A 23,796-nucleotide genomic window follows, 5' to 3' on the forward strand; every position below is an offset into this window, starting at 1 on the left:
AGAGCATGAGCACGCGGGCCATAAACACAGTGAGTTATACCACTGCATAACACACTGCAGGAGACAGTCCAGGCTGAGAGGGAGTGACAGGAGAGGCTGATGGTGAGTAAAAGATGAAGAAAACAATTAGGTAAGAACCGCAGTAAATAACTGTCCTGAGTGCTATAACCCCTCTGGTATGAGTGACATCACTGTACAAACACTATGTCGGCGCAAGAGGTGCTCTGTTTCTACTCTGCAGACTCTCTCGCGCTCTCTCTCTCTCCCCCTCTCGCACTCTCTCTCCTTCTCTCTCTGCTTGTCAAATCTCACACCACAGTGACATCTCTGTAAGTTCCCACATCTGTCTGTGACAACACTGGAGAATCGCGCTCTCGTCTCTCTCTCTCTCTCCTCTTGTTCTTCTCTCTCTCTCTCTCTCTCTTTCTCTCTCACTCCCTCTCTTTCTGATTTAGTCCCTGTTTGTTTATGTCTTACTTTCCCTCTCACTATTTGCACCATTCTAGTAGTGAATTTTAAGACAACCGTACAGTCAGGAGAGAGAGAGAGAGAGAGAGAGAGTGCACAAGAGAGCGCGAGAGAGTTGTAAGGGCCTTCAGTTGTAAATGGTTTTACATTTGTAACCTGATGCGTGTGGAGGAGTTGCAGGGAGTGTCTGAATGCTTGAGATTGCTATCACAGTGAGACTGTGGTGATTGTGGTGTGTGTGTGTGTGTGTGTGTATGTGTTCATCCATATGGCCATTTAGCCTAATCAGCATAAATATCTGCATGTGAAAAACACGCACACACACGTATTCATGTAGAGCATGCACAGCCCTATTAAAATGAATTACTATAAAAAAGGTTTTTAAAAAATCATCGGCCGACAAATTCATGCAACACTATACATACTGTGTGTGTGTGAGTGTATGTGTGTGTGTGTGTGTGTGTGCAGAGCATTGTGTTCTGTAACCTAAACTCTTCTGACTCCAGGTGCAGTAAGGGGATCATTGCTCTTTCTCTCTCTCTCTCTCTCTTGCTCTCTCTCAGTTTCTCTCTCTCTCTCTCTCTCTCTCTCTCTCTCTCTCTCTCTCTTTCTCTCTCTTTCTCTCTCTCTCTCTCTCTCTCTCTCTCTCTCTTTCACACACACACACATACTCTTCCTTTTGTATTTGTGCCAGAGCTGCAGCACACTTCATCCACTGGGGTTTCACTCTTCCTCTCATTCTCATCCACGTCTCCTTTGCCAACTAAGTGTGTGTGTGAGGGAGAGGGAGGGAGAGAATTTCTCTCACTGAATTAGAAGAGTGGTGATAAGGAAAGCTCAAACCGAGTGTAAACTAGATTCTATATACAAAAAATAGAGATTATGATATATTTCAACTGTAGACCTCATTAAAACCAGTGTCAAATTCACTTCAGTAAGATCCTGGCCTTGATTTCCTAACAAAGATGAAGACGAGATGTTCCTCAGTATCCTTATTGAACACCCCCCTCTCCTAATCTCTGGACATTTGGCCACACAAATGTGTCAAAAGCCGGTAAGCTCGCACTGGAGGTGCTTTTCCAAAATGAAGAGATTATTATAGGAAAACAGAATGAAGTTGGACATGGAATTAGTATTGTTCGTGGGCAGATATGTAAATATGTAAATGTTTGAGTGACACATTTTACATTAGGAATGGAGTATCACTTGGAGAGTTCAGTAAAGCTTTAGGTGAACCTTCTTCAGAGAAATACCAGCAGCTAACAGGGCTAAATGCTAACACTGGTAGTGACTGATAAACTCATGAATAAATAACTTTTGGTTGTGGTTTATGGATTTACAAATTGATTATCAAGAAGCTTGATTTGATAGTAGGCAGCACCACATATCAGGGTGACATGGTAACACCATCACGCCCCTCAAACACAGTGATCCCCACTCTTCATTTTTTTTTCACACTTCATTTTTCCACAATACCAAAAAGCATTTGTATAGTATGTGTCTAACATGATTAGACAATACTCGTCTTTGATTTCACAGGCATGCTTTATGTTCATGGGTGGGAATCGAAGGCAAGTGTTGTGTTCACCTGCTGAACCACTAGAGATTGTGTTTCTAGATTCTTAATTAATGCACCCAACGACTGTAAAAAATAAAAGGACACCATGGTTCCATTACCTTCCATTTTAGAGACCAGCGGTGGAGCCACATGTATTAGGTGACTGTTTGAAAAACAGCTCCCGGGATCCTTCTCCTTTTTTACACTGATCTTCTGGCGGTGTGTATGACACACTCTTCTGCTCCCAACTACTCCACCTTCATCTCTGTCTGTTCGGTTAAAACAACATGGAGGAAGCCAGTCCCTCGCATCGCTGTGGCCAAATAATAATAAAAATAAAACATGCCATGCTGCCAAAAAAAACATGTTAAACATTGTAAGTACTTTTCTTAAATGGAGAGAGTTATTACACACAAAGGAGATGAAGATGGAAGTGCATTGGAAGTGCTTTTCCAAAATGGAGAGAATTCCTACCTGCAAAGGAGATGAGAGCTGCTGTTAGACACAGAGTTAGCGTTGTTTCACCTGGACAGGTATGTAAACACTGTAAATCTGTGTAGTGCACTGAACTGTTTGAGTGACATGTTTTACATAACGAATGGAGTAGATAAATCACTGGGTAAATTCAGAGATTTCATTCAGAGAAATACATGCAATACTGCTGCCCTGCAGCTAACAATGCTTACCTGCTAATTCAGGTAGTGACTGATGAGTTTATTGGAGCTATTTACAATAAAAACTATTAGCCAGTGAATACACTAGACTGTTCTCATAGTGGCAAACCATTAGGAACTGATTTCTAAGTAGCACAGGTAAGTAGCACAGGAAAGCATAGGTTTAAAGAATTTTACTATCAAGAAGCTTAGTGTCATAGTGGGCAACTCCACACATCACTCCCCTCATGCATGGGAGCATGCTCTGGCCTAACACCGCCAACAAGAGTTTGTAGAGTTGTAGAAAGCATGATTTGGCCATAATTCTCTCTGAAAAAGAGATTGTAGAGGTGTGTGTTGTGTTCATGGCCAGGAATGGAATGTGGAATTATTCCAGTATTGTGGTGTTCACCTTCCTAACCACTAGAGGTCATGTTTCTTGAATCTTTACCAATGTTCCTTTAACTATTTGTCTGAAGCAAATCTTAACCTCATGCTTAAAAACAATAATGCTATGATTAATTTATTGGTGCATTATTGCTTTGTCCTTCCTGAAAAAAAAACAGTATGCTTTCAAAGGAATAGTATCCAACATGCTAAGGACAGATGAACCACTATTCCTCCATACTGTCTTTGTGTTTGCTCTCATTAGCACACAACTTGCGTGTGTGTCCCTTTAAAAGTTTCCTCCAGCCGTTTGTCGAGAAACCCACCAAGACAAACCTCGTCCTCCTACGCTAGGAGGTTGGCTCCTAGTTCCTTGTCACTCATTGGCAGACTGCTTTTGAGTGTCAGCTAATAGCCAATCACAACGCAGGCAGCGGAACGCCACTAGCTAATCGTAGCGCACAGTGGGAGGGACGTATTACAACACAGGTGGAAAAACTCTTAAAGGGATACTCGCGCTTTTCTCACGGTAGCAGAAAACGGGTGGGAAAGGAAACGGCGTCTCCTCCTCCTCCACCTCCTCCTTCGCCTCCTCCTCCTCCTATCCCCGGCTTTACTCCGCCCTCCAGTCCGGAAGGCAGTGAGAGCTGCTCTCGCAAGTGGCCGCAGATGTGAGCTGAGTTTTTGGGCGCTAGCTGCGACTCAAGCGGACCAACTTTGCCTGAATACACTTGCACGGCAATGTCAGATTAGCTGCTAGTTGCTTTTTAGCATCGATTTATCCTTTTGATTTTGATGTCGTTTTCGTGGTCTACCACCAGCCACCGAGGGACTGCTTGAAAACTTAATTCCACGGTTCTTTTTTTTTTTTTGTATCTACGTTTATTTCATTTGATATCGTTTTTATCAGTCTGGCGGTTCACACACTGAAACAAAAGTGGATTTAACCGTGGCTCCGCCGTGTACCAGCACTCCAAGATGCTCCTGGTCTCCCAGCGGCTAGACTCACCTCGCATGGACCCATTAGTGAGTTGATGAGCTTTTGATTATTGCTATTTCTCGCCAGTTTTGGATGTGTCTGCGGCTGTGTGCATTTGAATGAGAGCCCGTGTGTGTAGGGGAGGGGGTTAATGGGTACCGACTCATTAAAACTTGAGCACGCTCCTGTGTTGATTCACTTTATCTCTGACCCACTGAGGGGGGATTTAAACTTCGAGATCTCACGGGGACGGTGTTTAAAAAACTTGGTCAGGAAACCGCCGGCATTAGCTTGCTACGATGTCAGTTGTACACTTGAGCAGGGCATAGAAGCGGCTCGCTCTCACTCTCGTTCTCGCGAGCTGGATGAAGGGCTGGAGCGACAAACGTGAACCCGCGCTGTTGGAGTGCACGAGCTCCGCGTCTCACGTTATTGGCGATGAACGTTCGAATTCAGGTCCATCGTGCGCTGATGATATCGTCATATTCTCGTTTGGCGCGTGTCTTGTGAAGGCGCTTCGGTGATGTAGAGACTCTTAAAGAATTACGGTAGGGTAAAGAGCGTGACGACACAATGCAGCGCGCGTTACAGAATTCTGTCCCAATACAGTGCGTTAAAGAATTGTCTACGTCATAATGCATAATAGCATTCTGTCACGGAACGCGCTGGGGAGGAAAACCTCTTTGTTTTGCCACGGCTGAGGAATCGCTGAGCTGAGCAGCAGCGTGTGCTTCTCCTGGCTGGAGCGAGAGTGGCTGAGCTCCGGCGCTACAGACAAAAGGCGAGAAGGCAGAGAGGCAGCGCGGCTCTGCAGAAATCAGCGCGGGGTCAGGCGCTGCGGAGCGGTGCAGGAGTTTAATGTGTGGTGATGGTGGTGGTGGTGGTGGTGGGGAGGGGGGATGCAGATAGAGGCTGTGATCGTACTGACAGACAGAGGGTGAGTGTATGTGTGTGTGTGTGTGTGTGTATGTACACGCGCGGGATTAAGCTACTGGAATACGTAATGGGATTAAAGGAAGTGGAGGGAGAAGTCTCCTCAGCCTCCAAAGAGCAAGCAAGTGCCACAGATGAGTCTCTAGAAGAGTCCGACTGCTTTATTAGACTGGTGGTAATAATAGGGTATAAAAATGTGATATTAGTTCTAGAAGATTTAGTGGAAGCAGACCGTTTATAGGACTACACTAGTGCGCGTGGACCCCGTCGCTCAATAATCTCAGCCAATTAACTAAAGAGGACTACAGCGCGTCATAATGCTGGGAACGCCCCCTTCGCTTTGTTAGGATTTTGCTTAAACACACCTCGCTTACAGTGCAGTAAGGATAGTGGAGCAGCCCCCGTGCCCGCGTGTAGTGCTTGCAGGCAGCCAGCTTTACCGAATAAACCCCTTTGTCTTACATTTGTGTAGTTTACCAAACTCACAGCAGTCGTTTTACCATGGTACACTGGTGCACATTGGTGTGGATAAAAGAGCTCTCTTGGAATGTGGGTGGAAAGATGGAAAGTGTCCAATGTGTGTGTGTGTGTGTGTGTGTGTGTGTGTGTGTGTTTGTGTGTATTTGGGAACAGATTGATTTTCTGATAGCCAGTATGCACTAGAATGAAGATGCCTCTCTCTGTGCTGTTTCCTCTGCACTGAGCAGCATGAGTGAAGCCTCAATGTCTTCCCTAGCTTTTAATTAGTATTCATGCATATTCATAAAGGACGTGACCCCGCCCCCATCCTTATGTTGTTTAGTCACCATTAACCTCAGTGGACAGGTGCTGAAAGGCTATTTTCTAAATCAACATCCAGGGGTGTTTTTTTTTTTTATTAATTTTTTTTATCTGTGATGTTGGAATTGAATGTGTGTGTGTGTGTGTGTTTGTGTGTGTGTTTTGGTGGAGGGAGGAGAGGGGTGTATATTAAATTAATCCAAGCGTGTTGAATGCAGGAAAGCTGTAGGCAAGGGCTCTATATTGCTGCAAGTTGCCCTTTAGTGGGCTTTGGGGAGCTGTGGGTGCTTATATAGGGCTGTAGCAGTTTGATGGCTGCACCTGTAAAGTACCTCTGCCTTTCTTATGCTGCCAAATGAATCACAACCTTGAAGGAATACTCTGGTGTATTTCAACCCGATGTCTGTCTGCCGCTGCTGTGGCATGCGCTCGATTACAGCGGACAATCATTTTGATTTGTTTCTCTGTACTTGGGGAGAGAACAAAAACCTCATTAACTCAAAGCCTTCCTAGCATAGAAGCCAATGGGCAGATGCTTCTATTGGGCTTTCTGTTCTTTTGTAAGTACAGGGAAATGATTGCTCATTGTAATTGGACACAGATGATCAGATTATGGAAAGGGCAGATAGAAATTAGGTTGAAAAAGTGTTCCTTTGAGTGTTCCTTTCATATCATGACAATTACATGCCTATTGTTATTAATGTTAGTAACATGGTTGTTGTGATTTTAAAAAAGGCACTTCTTCTCTGAGGCCAGTTTGACCATTTCAGTAACACCGTGCGATTTGTGTGAGCTACACCCACGGTGGGTTTCCCGCACCAGATCTTTCTGCTCTTTTCTTTTTTTCTTCTTCTTTTTTTTTCTCGTCTTCTTCATTTTTTGAACTGATCTATGGCCAAATTAGTCAGAGCGCTTTGAAGTCGCTGGTGAAGAAAGAAGAAAAAGCAGAAAGGGCGAGCTGGAATGCACACTGCTGCTCAGATCTAAGCCCGCTGAAAGTGGCAGGGTAGCCGTCACCCGGCTCGGCGCGGACTTGGATCCACCTCAAAGTAGAGCTAGAACGGAAAACAACAACAGTGTGTGTGAACTTTCATCTCGCCGACAGCCTTAAAGGATGAGGTTACTGAATGTAGTGTAAGCGGAGAGGTAACCGAGAGGTCGCTTGAGTTCCAGGGGGCCGTCCATCGCACACGCCTTTTTGCGTGGGACTGACAATTCCAGTGTCTTTGTGTCACCTTTCCAGCAGCTACCTTTTTTTTTTCTCCTATGAAAGGAGAAGGAGATTGTGCTGTATCTGCAGTACAGAGCCATATGGTGTATCCCAGTGAGAGGGAGAAAAAGGGCTAGCATGGGGTAGGGGCGTGCTGCTGGGAGAGAGAGAGAGACAGAGAAGGAGTGGGAGAGGGAGGGAGAGAGACAGTATTTGGCCTTGAATGTGTTATCCAAGGCCAGCTGTTGGGTGAAAGGAGGTAAGGCAAACGTCTCGTGGTGGTCAGTGGTCATGGTTTGCGTCCTTAGCTAGCTATAGAACCGCTCACCCAGCACACACACACACACACACACACACACACACACACACACACATTTGTGTGATATAATCATATCAAGCCATTAACAGCAAAGTGCACACTGTTCATTCAAAGAGTGTGGGAAGTACCATTTGACTTATTATACTCATTACATGAGGTAATTGCCACCTTTTCCCAGTTGCTTTTACACACACACACACACACACACAGAGAGAGAGAGAGAGTGGTAGCCAGAGGAACAGTTATTACACCAGTTAACAGTTCTGTAGACCATAGGTACACTCTTTAAAATAAACATGCCCTACTCAGTCTAGGTTTGGCTCTGCAGTTCTAGGCAACACAAACTGGTATAAAAGCTGGACCATTAGATCACAGAGGTTCTTTAAAGGGCCCACGGCCTATGATGTCTTGTATCTTCTTTATTACTTTGAGATCCACTTATGACAGTTGTGTAGTAGTTCATTTTTAGTAGTTCATACAAGCCCTCTGTCTAGCCTCTATCTAAACATCCTGCTTTTGTTGCTGTGCCCTTAAGACTGATAACATGTAAATGGCATCTGGTCTAATCGGCCTCATTAAAAAAAGCAATCCGGGCTGGAACAGGAACAGGTTATTTAAAGTGGACGGTGGAGGCTGAATAAGTTTTATAGCACTGTAGAAGTGTCCATTTTTGTGACATATACAATATACGATAAAAACAACGTTGACATAACGACTAAATGATGGGCTGGTGGAGATCATTATGCAGAAATTTACACACAAAAACATTGCATACGACTTTAAAGTCTGTTATTAAAGAAATGATGGTTTCCCATGATTTAGGCCCTTTACTTTCTTCAGACACGCCCCGATCTGTTACTTCACCCCACATGCAGACGATCAGCCACGGAGTTTGATATCTAATGCATGCTTCTTCAGTTTAGAATGAGAGATGCTAGGCTAATGTTGCTAACAAACCCTGGACTTAGACAGTAAGTACAAGCCCCAAAAACGTCCCCCAACTTGCTCAGAACATTATTTGCTTCACAGAGACAAGTCGCTTACAAGAGAGGCTTCTTCACATACACTACATGTCCAAATGTTTGTGGACACTCCTTCTAATGAATACATTCAGCTACTTTAGGTTGTACTCACAGCCGACACAGCTGTGCAAATGCACACGCACACACGCACAAACAGCTTGCCTAGTCCCTTTCAAGAAGTATTGCTAATATAGCAGATAACTATGAATGAATTGGCACCGTGCCCAATGCCGGGCAGTGGAGCTGTGTTCTTTGGAATGATGGATGGTGCTCTATCCAATACTTTTGGGATGAGTTGGGCAGTTGGGGATGAGGTAGGCTGATGCTCAGTCAACATCCTGACTTCACTAACGCCCCTGTCGCCGAACGCAATCAAATCCATGTTGAACTTGTTTTTTTAATATCTGTGATTTCAGCAGGTGTCTCTATACTTTTGTCTATTCGTAGTTATGGGGACTGAGGACCAGTTTAAAAGCGGAATTGTATTACAACGTTTTTTTTGAAGTGATAAACGCGTGATTTTTGCGTGTATTTACAGAGACCAGATTGGTGACAGCCCGAGTCTTGTTTTTGTTAGCAGTATTAGCCTAGCATCTCCTATTACAAAGTAAAGAAGCACATGTCAGACAGCAAACATCAGCTGTTGGAGGATTGAGTGATCAACTGCACCTGGAGGAAGTGATTTATTGTGAATTTGATATTCCACCAACATAGTCCTTTAAAGAACCATGGACTGGAAGGAACCGAGTGTGGCTCTTCTATGGTATCGGACCCGAGAACCTGACAATTTTATTTTTAAGAGTGTTTCAGGTTTCTGGTGCTACAGTTGAGCTGTAGTAAAGACAGTGGTCCGGAAAATAAAGAAGTGTCCATTTCGTGGGCTGTCTGAAATGCTCTTCTCAATGAAGCTTTAAAGAGCAGAAGCGGAAGAACGGGGAAGGTGGAGGGAGGAGGGAAAAAGAGAGTGGTGGTTATTAACCCACGGAGTAAGATGCTCATGTTTTCCTGCTTTCATTCAGGATCTCTTGCTCAACTTTCTGTGTGAGGGAAAGCACGGGTGAGGAAGCGAGCAAGCAAGCGAGCGACGGGGTGGAGAGGCAAAGAGGGGACAGAAAGAGAGGGAGTAGAACCCAGAGAGTGAGAGAAAGTGAGTGAGAGAGAGAGAGAAGTGCGTCAGTGCGACTATCAGGCGAACCCTCATCAGGAAATAACAGTGTTGCCTAGGGATGGAAAACAAACAGGAGCTACATACCAAATATCAGGTTGTGTGTGTATGTGTGTGTGTGTATGTGTGTGTTAGCGAAAGAGAGTGTTTTCTTTTCCCTGCTTTTAGACGTTGCACAAAAAGCAGGGGAACCCACAACATGCTCTAAGTGAACCCACCCTTATGCACACTCACTCTTGCTGAGCATCGAGTGAGGCTGGCAGCTGCTGTGGAGGTTGCTTATCAGCACTTCACTGTTGCCTCAGATAAGTGGAAAGAAAGGGAAAAACAGCGATAGGACGGGGAACGACGTTGCGCGCCTCGCTCACCAATACACTCTCAGACGGTGCACTTTGTTCTGGGAAAAAGCTGCCTTGAGGAACACGAATGGAAGGAACACTGCTTTATGTACACACCTGTATCAACCCATGATGGTGAAAGACAAGGGCTTTTTGCCTTTAGAAGCAATGAACTGCAATATTTGGAAACTGCTTTAGAGAAAAATGTGGTTATAGCGATGTGACTACGTCATTAATTACGCAGTTAGTTACATAACATAGCATTTACAGGCGGAAGCCTGTTAGGGGTGTAAGAAAATATTGATGTATCGAGGAATCGCAGTATTATGTGTTGCAGTACTGTATCGATTCTCAAAATCACAGTAAGATTGGTGGCAGACAGTGGTTCATATTGTGTTGTGTTTAAACCCTGACCACTAGATGGCAGTGCAGTGACTTCAGATTTTTTACAGTATGGCAGTTTTTCTAGAATTTGCAACAAAAAAATCAATATATCTCCTTGATTACAGTATCGCATTTACCATTTTGCACTACATTGAATCGTAACTCCTGTATCGAATTGCCTGGTTCTTGCAAATACATAGTCACCATGTACACAAAGGCCATTCAAAGTACTTTACATAAATACAAGCCAAAGTAAACAGCTTAAATTTCACTATATGGACAAAAGTATTGGGACACCTGCTCATTCTTGTTTTTTTCAGAAATCAAGGGTATTTGCTTTTGCTGGAGCGACTGTCTCTACTGTCCAGGGAAGGCTTTCTACTAGATTTGGGAGCATTGCTGTGAGAATCGGATTGCATTCAGTGACAAGAGCATTAGTGAGATAAGTGAGTGTTGGATGATCACCACCCTACCTCAACTCCCCAACTCATTCCAAAAGTATTGGATGGAGCGCCATCATTCCAGAGGGCAGTGGGTCAGCAATGGGTGTAGCTGAGGCTGTAGCTGAATGCACACATTAGAAGGAGTGTCTATAAACATTTGGACATGTACCCTTGAGGGTAGTAATGTATTAATACTTATAGTCAGGTCTCTATAGGCATATTAATCCATTCATGAGACAATAGTTTTGTGTAGCACTGAAGGAAGACTACGGGAGGTTTCCCTTGTGCTCAGTAACCATGTAACCAGGCAAAGAACCATTTTAGCATCCAGATGACTCTTTACGTTTTCATTGTTGGAAAGTAACCTTTGATAAACGTCCAGTCACAATAAAACATCTGACCAACACACATGTCTCGACCTATTCTTCAGAACCTCCACCTTCAGCACCATTTCAGCAGCATGCTACAGGCTTTGAGGAAGAACTCAACCAAACGTGAGACTCGGCATCTCAAAGCAAGTGCTCCAAGAAAGAGCTAGGCGTGTTCCACCTCCAGTATCCCAGTAGAGCAGACTGGATGGGCTGAGATGTGGAGCTGTCTTTAGATGTGGGTGGAGAGGAGAAGCATCAAGTCAGGAACGATTCCTTTGTTGCTGATATGTTGCCTCGGACCATCCATCTACTGTAAAGCGCCATATGAGCGAACATCTGTTGTGCCTGATTTGCCCAGAGGAGCACCCCTCCTTCTCACGCTGAAGACTCACACAGTTCCTCCAGGTTCTTCCAGGGTGTTCCTTATTAAGCGCTCTGATATTTGCATCATTTAACACAACGAGGCTGTAGAGCACGGTTTGGCTTGGTGAAAAAAGACATGGAATATAAATGGACAGATGTGAGCAGATCAGGCCAAACAAAGAGAAATGGAAATCTCTGCTCACACACACACGCACACACACACACAGCATGATGTCATGGCCACAGACTAGGTTGGATTCTTTTTCTTTGAATTGTTTTCATTACTTTATGGGATTGCAGAGATGGTTGTGGTGGAGAAACTAGGTTTCCCTTTGTGTGTGTGAGACACGAAACACTTAAGTGAGTCATGTGTAGTAAGTAGCTAATTCATGACTGTTTGCATATTCCACTACCTTCTCTGCCCCCCCCGCACACACACACACTCATACTCTGATAACCCAACCAAGTACACTGATGTCATGCTAGAAAGATTGCTGGAATGTCCTTGTCTTTAAACAGTCTGCGCTTCGCTGTGCTGCGGTTCAAGTCCTGAAGTTTTGCAGTCATCAATCACACAGTACGTGAATCCTCTTGCGTTTGGCACACACCTCCAGCCTAATCGACCTCTCCTCGCTCCGCCCACAAGTGTGTTCCTTCATAGCAACTGTTGCTAGGTTGGATAAGCTTTGCAAAACGTTGGCAAAGCGGGGCCAATTCTACATTGTAGAAAGCTTAGTTCAGGGGTTGCGTTTTCCGTCGCCGTGCAGTGCTACGGAGCTGCTGCTAATATAGCCGTCATGTTGTAGCTGTAAAAACCGGGCAGGTTGAAAACAACAAAGGATGGCAGCATGCTTACCCGAGCTTCATCTTTGCCATGTGAACAAAACACACATAATAGACATTGACTATATGGACAAAAGTATTGGGACACTGGCTTCAATTCAGTGTTTCTTCCGAAATCAAGGGGATTAAAAAAGAAAGCTGTCTCTACTGTTCAGTAAAGGCTTTCTACTAGATTTTGGAGCCTTTTGGAGCCTCTACTAGATTTTGGAACCTTTGCATTCCGTCCTAGTGAGGCTATCTTCCACAACTCATCCCAACAACATTCCAGAGAACACAGTTCCACTGCCCACAGCTCAGTGCTGGGGAGCTTTGTACCCCTCTAGCCCACACCTGGCATTAGGCATGGAGCCAGTAGAATCATGGTTATTCTATTGGTAGTACTTCTCTATAGGGACTAGTACAAGCTGTGTTTGTGTACATTTGCACATCTGTGTCAGCAATGGGTGCAGCTTAAAGTAGCTGAGTGCATTTACTAGAAGCGGTGTCCACAAACATTTGTCCCTATAGTGTAATATAGAGAAGAAGTAATTTCGCTGTAGTTGAGCATCACTGCTTAAATACACTCCCACTCTACATTTTAGCGCTTAGCTGTACCGTCATGTGCTAAAGTCTCTTATTAGACTGAATGAGACGTTAGCTTTGTTAGTTCTGTACGGCCAGAAACATACATCAGGCAAAAGCTACGCAAACACAGTTTCACAGTGTCACGAGGCAATTCGGAACGCAAGCTGCATTCTGTGTGTGACCACAAGGGGCGCTACAGTGATAGCCGAGACTGTCCAAGCTTCATATTGCCTTTCGCGATTACTTGTGATACGCACGTTGAGCGTGTTTCTGCCCTAAAGCTAGTCCGCTCTCACAACAGTTGTTATGAAAGAAGTCATTTGTGGGCGGAGCACATAGGTGTCAATCAACAGTACAGCTGTCTTGAGTGTGTCCATTCTGCATGACTAATTCTAACAGTACTCCTCTCCTCTCCACTGTGAGGATGTGTTGCATCACTGTTAAACTACATGCAATACACACCTTGTGATTTTCCAGCTGCACTCTAGCACATACACACACACACAGATGCACACACAGAAATACACACTATCGTCAGTATGTCAGGCTGCGTTGTAGGTGAATATGGGTGGCTGTTGGCTGTGTGTGTGTGTGTGTGTGTCTGTGTGTGTATGTAGGTAGTGTAAGTTTGTGTGATTTTGCACTTGCTGAGCGAGAGAGAGATATTGTGATGAAATTGACTGCAACCGCGGGGAGGTGGGAGGGGAATGTCTTCAGTATATAAGAGAATGTGTGTGTATGCGTGTGAGAGAAAGAGACTCAGGATGACAATGAGTGACAAAGAAAGGGTGTGAGAGTGCTGGCATAGCTCAGACACATTTATTGCATGTTTAAGGGAGAGTGTGTGTGTGTGTGTGTGTGTGTGTGTGTGTGTGTGTGTGTGTGTGTGTGCACATGCATACAGTTATTTAGCCAGATAGCTTAAACATTCCATCACTTTGGAGGGCTTCCTGACTAAAAACACAGCCTTGAGGAGCACTTCATGTCTGCCCTCTGTAGTGTAGGTCAGTTGCAGGTGCAGACAAATTCCCTACTTAAAAAAGAGCAGAATTTCACTGACTCTAAACACTCGTCTAATAGAGACACATGGCAAGATGGCTTTAGGGTCTGCCCATTGTTCACTGCACTGTAAAAATAGCACTAAAAATGACGTTGTGTGGTAACGAGCAATAGAACTGCTATCACGGTTCACTTTGTGTTTTTATTCGAGTTGAATAATACAGGCTAATTTGCTTAAATTTTCATTCACACTCCCTCACATTTAGCAGGCTGAAGATTCAGCACAAAAAGTGCTGTTGGTGCTGCATATCAGTAACACTGTGTGGTCATGTTAAAGTACAGAGCAAGGTGAATGAGTAGTAAGACTTCAAGCAATATATTGGAATAAAGAAAACAACGCAATGGTGGGACATTTAAAAACTACTGTCAAAAACTACGATAGCTGCACTAAATCCAACTAACCACTCTGCATTTATTTGAGTTAAATAAAATGAGCTAATTTGCTTTGTTTGCTTGAAAGATGATGTATTTTTGTGTTCCACCATATACACTGCTTGGATCTAGCTTGTAATTCACTCATGCCCACTCATATTTTTTGACTAGGGCTAGAATGCTGGTGTTTGTATTACTATGGTAACTGTAGTCTTGTTTGCCCCCCCCCCAAAAAAAAAATTTTCAAAACCCTGACGCTGGCCTACAAAGCCAAGAAAGGACCAGCCTGTCCATACGTGATGGCAGTGGTCAAAACCCATACCAAGAGCCCTTCGAGCTTCAAGTACGGGCCGACTTGCCCACCATCCTCTGAGATTCATGTGCCAAAATTCACGTGCCCACTCACACTGTCACACCTTCGAAGTTTGGATGATTTAGGTGCTTTTCCATGGGTAGTTCTTTGCACTGCCACCTGTTTCAGAGAACGCTTAAGGCATCAAGTATGAAAAAGTATAAATGCCTATTGTGTCCGCAGCAGTGTGCGCACCACATGCGGAGCCGTACACGACAGTCTCAAGCGGAAGTACAACCGAGGCCAAATCGTAAAAGCACATCTTTTCTTCTGGCCCGAAGATCTTCGATGTAGACATGAATAAATGCAGGCACAATGTCTGCTTATACCACTGGTATATCAGCAGGAATTACCCAGTTGAGCTGTAATTACACACTCATTCAGTAGCTGTGTCGGCTTGGTCTATTAGCCTGATTTGCGCCTTATCTGATAAACACCTTTGTCTCAGATGAAGCTGAAACACGGTGCTGATGGTGTGTTCCATTGAGGCATCAAACTCCGACTCTCGCGCACACGCAGACAACTCAGCTTTCATCTGTGGTCCAAAGTAGCATTACCCAGAATTCCTGGCCCTACATAATGCACTGCTTCCCAGAAGCAGTTGTCGTAGTAACCTTGGCAGCTTTTCACAAGTGTGATCTTTTTTCTCTGTCTCTCTCTCTCTCTCTTTCTCTCTCTCTCTCTCTCTCTCTCCTTCTCTCTGCCTTTCTCTCGCGCTCCCTCTCTCTCTCTCACACTCTCTCTCTCTCTCTCTCTCTCTCACGCTCTCTCTCTCTCCTCTTCTTTCCGAGTGATACAAATGGAATAAAGTGTAAATTATTAATTAGCAGAAATGGTAGGGGAACGTTTTTATTTATTCATACACAAAGACAGACGTTTTATCTATAAGTGTACTCAGTTAGGGAACAGAAATATATTTATACATAGCTCGTAGCCCCGAATTATGAGCATATGTCAGATTTGGAAAAACGCAAGTGTGTGTATAGAAAGAGGTGTGGAGAAAGAGGTGCTGCTGGATTAGAGAATATTCCGGGCTTCCCTTTTACATTGTTTTGCTGTTGTCTTGCCTGAGTGTGTATTCTAGGTCACTCCCCTCCTCCTCCCCACTCCCTTGTGTCATCCATTAACCGCGTGCATGCGAATGCGTGTGTGTGTGCATTTGTGTGTGGCGGAAAAAAACGCAATACCAGAGGTCAGCCGTCATCTGCCGTCTCATACTTTAAAGGGGGTGCTTGTCCGCCCATGAGGTGTGTGTATGTATGTGTGAGTGAGTGTGAGTGAGTGTGTGTGTGTGTGTGTGTGTTGTTTGGCCATTTTTATACTATTAAAATACGCTGCAGCCCAGTTTTTTTTCCAGTGAACTTTTCCATTGTTCCTCAGTCATTCATCAGCTACACACTGTGCGCACACACACACACACACACACACACACACATTTTCCTTTCTTTCGTTTTTTTTTTTTTTCATTTCTCTTCTCCCTTCCTTCCTCTCGTCCTTCCACCCACCCCCTCCTATTTTTGCATATGATCCCTATAATTTCTCTCTCTCTCTTTCTCTCCAGCACTGTCTCTATCTAGCTCACTCAGCCTCCCAGACTCTCATTCTGGCTCAGTAATAGCTTTTTTGTGGTTGTCTGTGTCTGTATGTCTGTGTGCGCGCGTGTGTGTGTGTGAGTGCGAGTGTGTCCGCGAGGTCAGTGAGAGTATCACTATGGCAATAGTGTGTCTAAGCGGAACAAAAGTGTCAGTTTGCAGGTCCGCACTAACAGATTGTGGCACAGGGTTCACTGCGTAACCTGATAGGGCCTTAATGTTGTGCTAAGGCAAGCCGAGGTTAGCGTGACTCTGGTTACACTCACACACGTCCGTGCACACACTCACACACACAAATGGCCCTCCCACATCCCACACCGTCCGCTGAGCCCTGGCCACCTGACCTGTCTTGACCCCAGGTCACTGTAAAAGGTGGAGGCAGTGTGATTGCTGTGTAACTGATTAATAGTCATTCACCCACTCCGTCCACTTGGACTCTAATAGCATTTTCATTTAGCCATCAGCTAGGGAGCTTCTCAGAGGAGTAACAGCTACTGGTCTCTCTGTGGTGTTCAGGTTTAGCATGCTCTGAATAACCACTTCATCATTTCTCGTCCGCCTGTGGAGGTGTTCTGTTAAGAGAGCGTTTTACGAACGCCTCTGGCTCTTACAGCGGAAAAGGAACAGAAAGTGAGATGGAAAGAAATAGACTTGCGCCTGAATGAGGAAAAAGCTTTTCCAGCACTGGCCAGCAGTGTGAGAGGGCTAAGCTATTGCGATTCTTTAAGGTAGCATTTTTAGGTGACCTTAAAGTGACTGGAGTCATTTCTTTGACACCAGCACAAAAATAAGATTATTAGAATGCAGATGCAGTTTTAAAAGCCTAAAAAAGAAAAGAAAATCCAACCCTTACCTTAACCCACACCTTAATCCACACCTAAACCTAATCTTATCCCACACCTTAATCTACACCTAAACCTAACCTTAACCCACACCTTAATCTACACTTAAACCTAACCTTAACCTTGATCTTAATCTACACTTAAACCTAACCTTAACCTTGATCTTAATCTACACTTTAAACCTAACCTTAATCTGCACCTAAATCTAATCTTAACCCACACCTTAACCCATGCCTTAATCCACACCTTAACCTAGACCTTAATCTACACCTAACCTTTACCTTAACCTAGACCTTAACCCATGCCTTAATCCACACCTAAACCTAACCTTAACCCACACCTTAATTCACACCTAAATCTAACCCTAACCCACACCTTAATCCACACCTAAATCTAACCCTAACCCACGCCTTAATCCACACCTAAATCTAACCCTAACCCACGCCTTAATCCACACCTAACCCTAACCCACATCTTAGTCTACACCTAAACCCTAACCCTTAATCTACACATAAATCTAAACTAATCCAACCTTAACCTACACTTAAACCTAACCTTAACCCAAACCTTAATCTACACCTATACCTAACCATAACATACATCTTAATCTATACCTAAACCTAATCTTAACCTACAGCTTAATCTTCACCTGAATCTAATCTCTACCTACACCTTAACCTACACCTAAATCTAATCTTAACCTACAGCTTAATCTACACCTACATCTAATATTAACCTACACCTTAATCTGCACCTAAACCTAATCTTAACCTACAGCTTAATCTACACCTAAACCTAATCGTAACCTACATCTTAATCTACACCTAAATCTAATCTTAACCCACACCTAAATCTACACCTAAACCTAATTTTAATCTAACCCTTTATCTACACCTATCCCTATTCTTAACCCACACCTTAATCTGCACCTAAACCTAATCTTAACCTACACCTCAATCTACACCTAAACCTTACCTTAACCTACACCTTAATCTACACCTAAACCTAATCTTAACCTACAGCTTAACCTACACCTAAACCTAATCGTAACCTACATCTTAATCTACACCTAAATCTAATCTTAACCCACACCTAAATCTACACCTAAACCTAATTTTAATCTAACCCTTTATCTACACCTATCCCTATTCTTAACCCACACCTTAATCTGCACCTAAACCTAATCTTAACCTACACCTCAATCTACACCTAAACCTTACCTTAACCTACACCTTAATCTACACCTAAACCTAATCTTAACCTACAGCTTAACCTACACCTAAACCTAATCTTAACCTAACCTTAGCCTAGCCCATTTAAAGCGTAAGGAGGCTGTTTAACGATGTAAATGACTGGCAGTTGTCCACAGTGTTGACTCAGGCTGTAGTTCCCAGAGCACACGGGTTAAGCCAACCAGTTATCACCACATAAGGATAATTGTGGCTCTTGCGCTTTTGTTTTCCCTACTGTTTTATTTTTTGAGAACATGGGAATAGGCAGCGAGAATTGCTCGTTTTGGCAGAGAGACACACTCAAGTGTGCACACTGGTACAGTGCTACAGAGCACCCGAGACAAAGAGTGGGTCGGAATGTGTGTCTGTGCGGGTATGTATGTGTGTGTGTGTTTTTTGCCTGTGTGAGAGATGAGACAGTGTGTCTGTGTGTCTGCAAATGTGTGTGTGTGTGTGTAAGTGGCTGAGGAAAAGATAGACAGTGAATCCTTCCCAGTCTAAATCATTTATAACTCAGTCACACGCATCTGCATCTCCACTCCTCTCTCCTGCATTCTTAAGCCATTACCGGAATATTGAAGCGTTTGTTTTCAGCAGCCCTCCATGAATCCCTTAACATTCATCACTATTTAACTCACACTTGGACTGGTACAATAACTGTAAAATTGCACTAGAGGGGAAAAATGTGTGTGTGTACATGTGTGTGAGTATGCAGGTGGCAGATCTAGAGGGGGGGTAGTGGTGGCGACTACAGGCTAAGTATCTTTACCTCTTGTCCCGGGAGTCCGACAAAAGGCTGATGATGTAATTGAGAAAGGGGTCATTAGGTAAACCCATGGCTGCCAATGCCCTAGTGTAGATTTCCACTGGATTATAGCCACATAGTTCCACATTTTCCGACATTCTTGTAGCGGAAGCTGAAACCAGGGCTCAGAAATGTACTAAAAAAACAAGCGCTTTAACGGTTTTTGGGTGCTAAAGCAGCTAGAACCGAAATTAAAAACCAACTGATTGCCAGCTTTTGGCTGTATGTGCTATATAATTAAATAGTGGGCTTGGAAAACTAGTAGGCCTCACATGTGTGTTTTATACTGCTAAGGACATGGTCACACAAACACATCTTGGGTATGGACTTTTACTCCCAGTAGTTTGGAGACAGTTATCCTCCCTGACTCCCACCTCAGCGATTAAAAGGTAGTAAACATGTATTTTGGAAATGATAGCTTTCCTAGCCTTCATATAGTGTGGCTAAACGAATCCATTACAAGAGGCTGTAAATAACAGAGGTGAATTGAGAACAATATGTTGAATGATGTCTTTTCCTCTTTCCATCCATCTTCCTTCCATCCTAGCCACCCATTTCTGTAACAGACCCCAAACCTGCTTTTATAGGGTTAGCCCTTCTCTAATGGCTTCAATCACTGTTTGGCCCAGATTCACTAAACCCTGGAGAGCTCTGAAATGAATTAAAATAGCTTAAGACCCCGTTGAAACCACAAAATAGGGGACATCAAAGGGGTGGATTTTTTGTGCATTTGTGATAATGCTCACTTCAAAAAAAAAAAAAAAAAGCACCCAGTCCTCCCCTCAGTGTTGATGTGACCCACCAAGCACCGCAAGTTAGTACTGGGTGCGACACTGAGACAACGCTCGACTTATCTGCTATCAATTTGACACGTTTTTCGCAACCGACTTGTTTGCTAAAATCTGTGGCTTGTGCAACGTCAAAACATCTCCCGAATCTGAGTCAGGCTACCCACAATCCTGTTTGTGTCAGAGCAGGGCTTCAAAGTAGGCTAATCTCTTGCATTACGGTAGCCAGCCAGTGTACTGATTATTATCTCCCCGAATGAAATTATGTTACGTGAAAGACAACGTCAGAACCTTCACCTCACTCTTCTAGCTAATCTAGTAACTAGCTAATCTGTCTGTTCAGTCATTTAGCTAGAAGGTGAGCCACTCCTCCACGCTTCCCCTGGCTGAAGCTCTGGAGTTTGGTTGATGTTGGTGTACGGTTGTCTAAACTTGGCGACTTCGGAGTATGGTTGGAGTGTGATTGGGTAAAGCTCTGGTAAAGCTGGAGTGTGGTTGGCTGAGGCTGGAGTAAAGCTGGAGTGAGGCTGGAAGGTAGTTGGCTGAAGCTGGCTGAGACGGGCCGGCGGTGCGCTGGTGGTGCGCTGGTGGTGCTGTAGCGCCTCGCAGGATTGCTGGATTGTTTGCTGTTGCGACAGAGCTGAGGGTGGAAGGGAGGAACATATTTCTACCTCGCACAGGCGTCCAAAACAAACAGCACTACGAGGGCTGGAGCTGCTCTCCAATAGAACCAAAATTCCACAGCAGCCATGCAGCCAGGGAATCTCTCTCTCTCGCTCTCGCACTCTCTCTCTCTCTTTCGCTCTCGCGCTCTCTCTCTCCATATTTCTTTCTCTATGTGCTTCTTTCTGCCTCTCTTCCTTTCCTTTTCCTTCATCCTTTCCTTTACTCCACGTCTCTCTCAGAGTTTCTTTACTTTACTCTCCCTACTCTCTCTCTCTCTCTCTCCCTGTCTCGTTCTCCCTCGCCTCTTTCCCTCTCTCCCTACTCTACCATGGACAGATGTTTGTTAGTGGTTGGCCCTTTGAACAGATGTGTTCTTAGCTTGGTGTCTGTCTGTCCGTCCAGAAAAGCAGAACAGCGTGCGTTGATGTTGGATCCAAAACCTGAGCGCAACCCCTGAACAGAACAAAAACAACTCGGAAAGTGAAGCTCTGCTGTGCTCTGCTGTGCTCTGCTGTGCTCTGCTCTGGGCCGATGTATCAGAAGAGCTAACGGCTCTATCAGCTGCACAAAGTCTGCACTGCATCTGCAGACAGGTTCACCCACTAAGCCTGACCAAACATCTGTTCCAGAAGAGGTAGTGCGGAGGGACAGAAAGAGAGAGAGAGAGAGAGAGAGAGAGAGAGAGAGCATTGACCATGTTTTTCCAGGTGATGTTCACATCACGCAGATGGACAGTGGGAGGCAGAGTGAGTAGGGAAGGAAGAAGAGAATGACCGGTGAAAAAAAAAAAGGTAAAAAAAATGAAGGGGAAAAAAACGGTCATGACCGTTTTTGTCCCCACTCTCTCAGCCACCCTCTCTCTCTCTCTCTCTCTCTTTCTCAGCCCAGCTGTGCCTCTCCATCCTACCACATCAGGAGTTAATAAACATGGCACATACACACACACACACACATACACACACTCACCACAAAGATTTCTCTCAGCGTGTTTGTGCAGCTGCTGAAATGACTTCACTCTGTGTGTGTGTGTTTATGTGCGTGCGTGTGTGTGTGTGTGTGGCTACACATGTTTCGTCTTTTCTGATCAGTTGGTAGTGAGTAGTTGCCACCCCTGGCACTACATTGGCTTGGCAACCAAACATAGCAGTGTCGGACTGCATAAAAAAAACGCGCTCTCTGTCTCGCGCGCACATGCTCATACTCTCGCGCTTGTGCTCTCTGCTGATGGCTAATCTGAGCCCTATAATGTTCTCTGCTCACCTAGGGGACATGAGACAAAACAGAGTGAGACATGCGGCAAAGCCAATCGATAGGTGTGTGTGTACGCGTGTGTGTGTGTGTGTGATTGAGTATGTCATATTGTATTGATCTCCTCAGGCAACACCCTTTCAAAAGCGGCTGGCTGCATGGATAATAAGTATAACATACACTCTCTCTCAGTGTGTGTGTTTCTCTCTCTCACCATCTCTCTCCTCTCTCCATCCCTCCCTCCCTCCCTCTTTAGCTCCTTCCTCCTCTCTCTCCCCTTCTCCATCTCACTTCCTTTTCTCTCTCTCTCTCTCTCTCTCTCTCTCTGTCTGTCTTTCTCTCTCCATCTCCATTCCACTCCTCTCTCTACTGCCTCTCTCTCTCTTGCTCTTTCTTTCTCTCTCTCCTCCCTTCTTCATCTCACTTCCTTCTCTCTGTCTCTCTCTCTCTGTCTCTCTCTCTTTCTTTTTGTCTCCTCTTACTCTTCATCTCACTTCTCGCTCTCTCGCTCTCTTACTCTCTCCATCTCTTACTTTCTCTCTCACACTCTCTCTCCCCTCCTCCTTCACCATCTCATTCATCTCTCTCTCTCTCTTTCTCTCCCTCCATCTCATTCCTCTCTCTCTCTCTCTCTCTCTCTCTCTCTCTCTCTCTCTCTCTCCATCTCATTCCTCTCTCTATCTCTCTCTCTTCCTCCATCTCATTCCTCTCTCTCTCACTCTCTCTCTCTCTCTGTCTCTGTCTGTCGTCCTCTGTTAAATTGTTATGACACTCAAGCACTTCAGCATCTGCTGTAAAAATATTCCTTTTTAATGACTAATGAACATGAGGAGAGATTTCTCCCTTGGCAGGTTATTAACATTTGACACGTTGGCAGTGAGGGTGGTGCCGTGCTATAGACGCTTTTCTCTCGCTGCATTGCTATGCAGCTATTGCCTGTGCCCAGGGTCTTCATGCATTAATTCACACCATCAAATCCCCCTTCATACAGATTATTACTTTCTTCTGTAACTAAGGAGATTATTCTTGTTTTGGAAGTTCAATTCAGTGTGTGTGTGTGTGTGTGTGTGTGTGTGTGTGTGTGTGTGTGTGTGTGTTCGTGTTCGTGTGTGTGCAGGGGCTTGAAGTGTGGTCCACGTTATTAACACTTAAAAGAGCGCGGCTGCTTTTCGTCATTGCTGCCTGGATGAATTGCAGAGAGAATTTGCTCTCTTTTCAGTGCAGAGCTGTTCAGTAATAGCAGAGATTAAGACACTGAGTGTGAGAAAATAAACGCCATTCATATTCCAGCCACAGTCTGAGCCGCGAGACCTGCAGACTTCATACATATTCATAACGCTCGTCTCAGCTACTGCAAACAGGTACGTTACCCTGAGTCCAGCACTGAAGGCAAATCACGCCTGTAAACCGCCTATCTTCATATCGCTGCTGTCCAATTAAAAAACATGTATCTCCATTTTTGTCTGTCTTTAGTTTTCTCCATGGTTTTAACCCTGTAGCTGCTTTTGTACACTGTGTAAATAATTCTGGATGAATAGACCAATAGAAATGCTCTAAATTACTTTCTGACCTCCATTCAAAGTTAAGGACATGTCTGCCTTCACCATTTTGGAAATACATGTTTTTCATTGGACAGTGATTTTCTGCATTTTCTACAAAAACAAATCTGTATATTTTTCTGTAAATTTCAAAAAACACACCTAAAATACACTACACTTGTCAGTTAAGTATGTACTGCTTTAAGAGTGGGACCCACGTAGACACTACATAAAGAAGCCCCTTTAAAATGCCTGTATCATAGAAAATCTCACTGAACTGCTCTTTTGAAAAACAGGAGAGTTTAGTGGACTACCTAAACACTGTAAATGGGTTTCAGATTGTATCATACACTCCACATATGGAGGTTCTGACGTCACAACCATGAACACAGTTACATATGCCCAGCTGTATAGAATGTTTAGCCCACTTTGACCGGATAAGGAGTGTGGAATGCACAGCAATTAAACACTGTACTATTCCTGGCTGTCTGGAATCATGAAATGCCTCAGTCTTCCAAAGGA

General features: G+C 44.3%; 1 protein-coding gene across 1 annotated transcript in view; it reads left to right on the top strand.

Moving 5' to 3' along the window:
- Window positions 1-3,738: 3,738 nt before the first annotated feature.
- LOC140561602 (uncharacterized) overlaps window positions 3,739-23,796 on the top strand; it is a 94,960-nt gene continuing 74,902 nt past the window's right edge. Inside the window, exon 1 of the mRNA XM_072686828.1 lies at window positions 3,739-4,092. Within this exon, the coding sequence (XP_072542929.1) occupies window positions 4,045-4,092 (48 nt within the window). The 5' untranslated portion in view covers window positions 3,739-4,044. The remainder of the gene's footprint in view (window positions 4,093-23,796) is intronic.

The sequence above is a fragment of the Salminus brasiliensis genome, chromosome 9 (genome assembly GCF_030463535.1).
Source record: "Salminus brasiliensis chromosome 9, fSalBra1.hap2, whole genome shotgun sequence".
NCBI classification, from domain to species: Eukaryota; Metazoa; Chordata; class Actinopteri; order Characiformes; family Bryconidae; genus Salminus; species Salminus brasiliensis.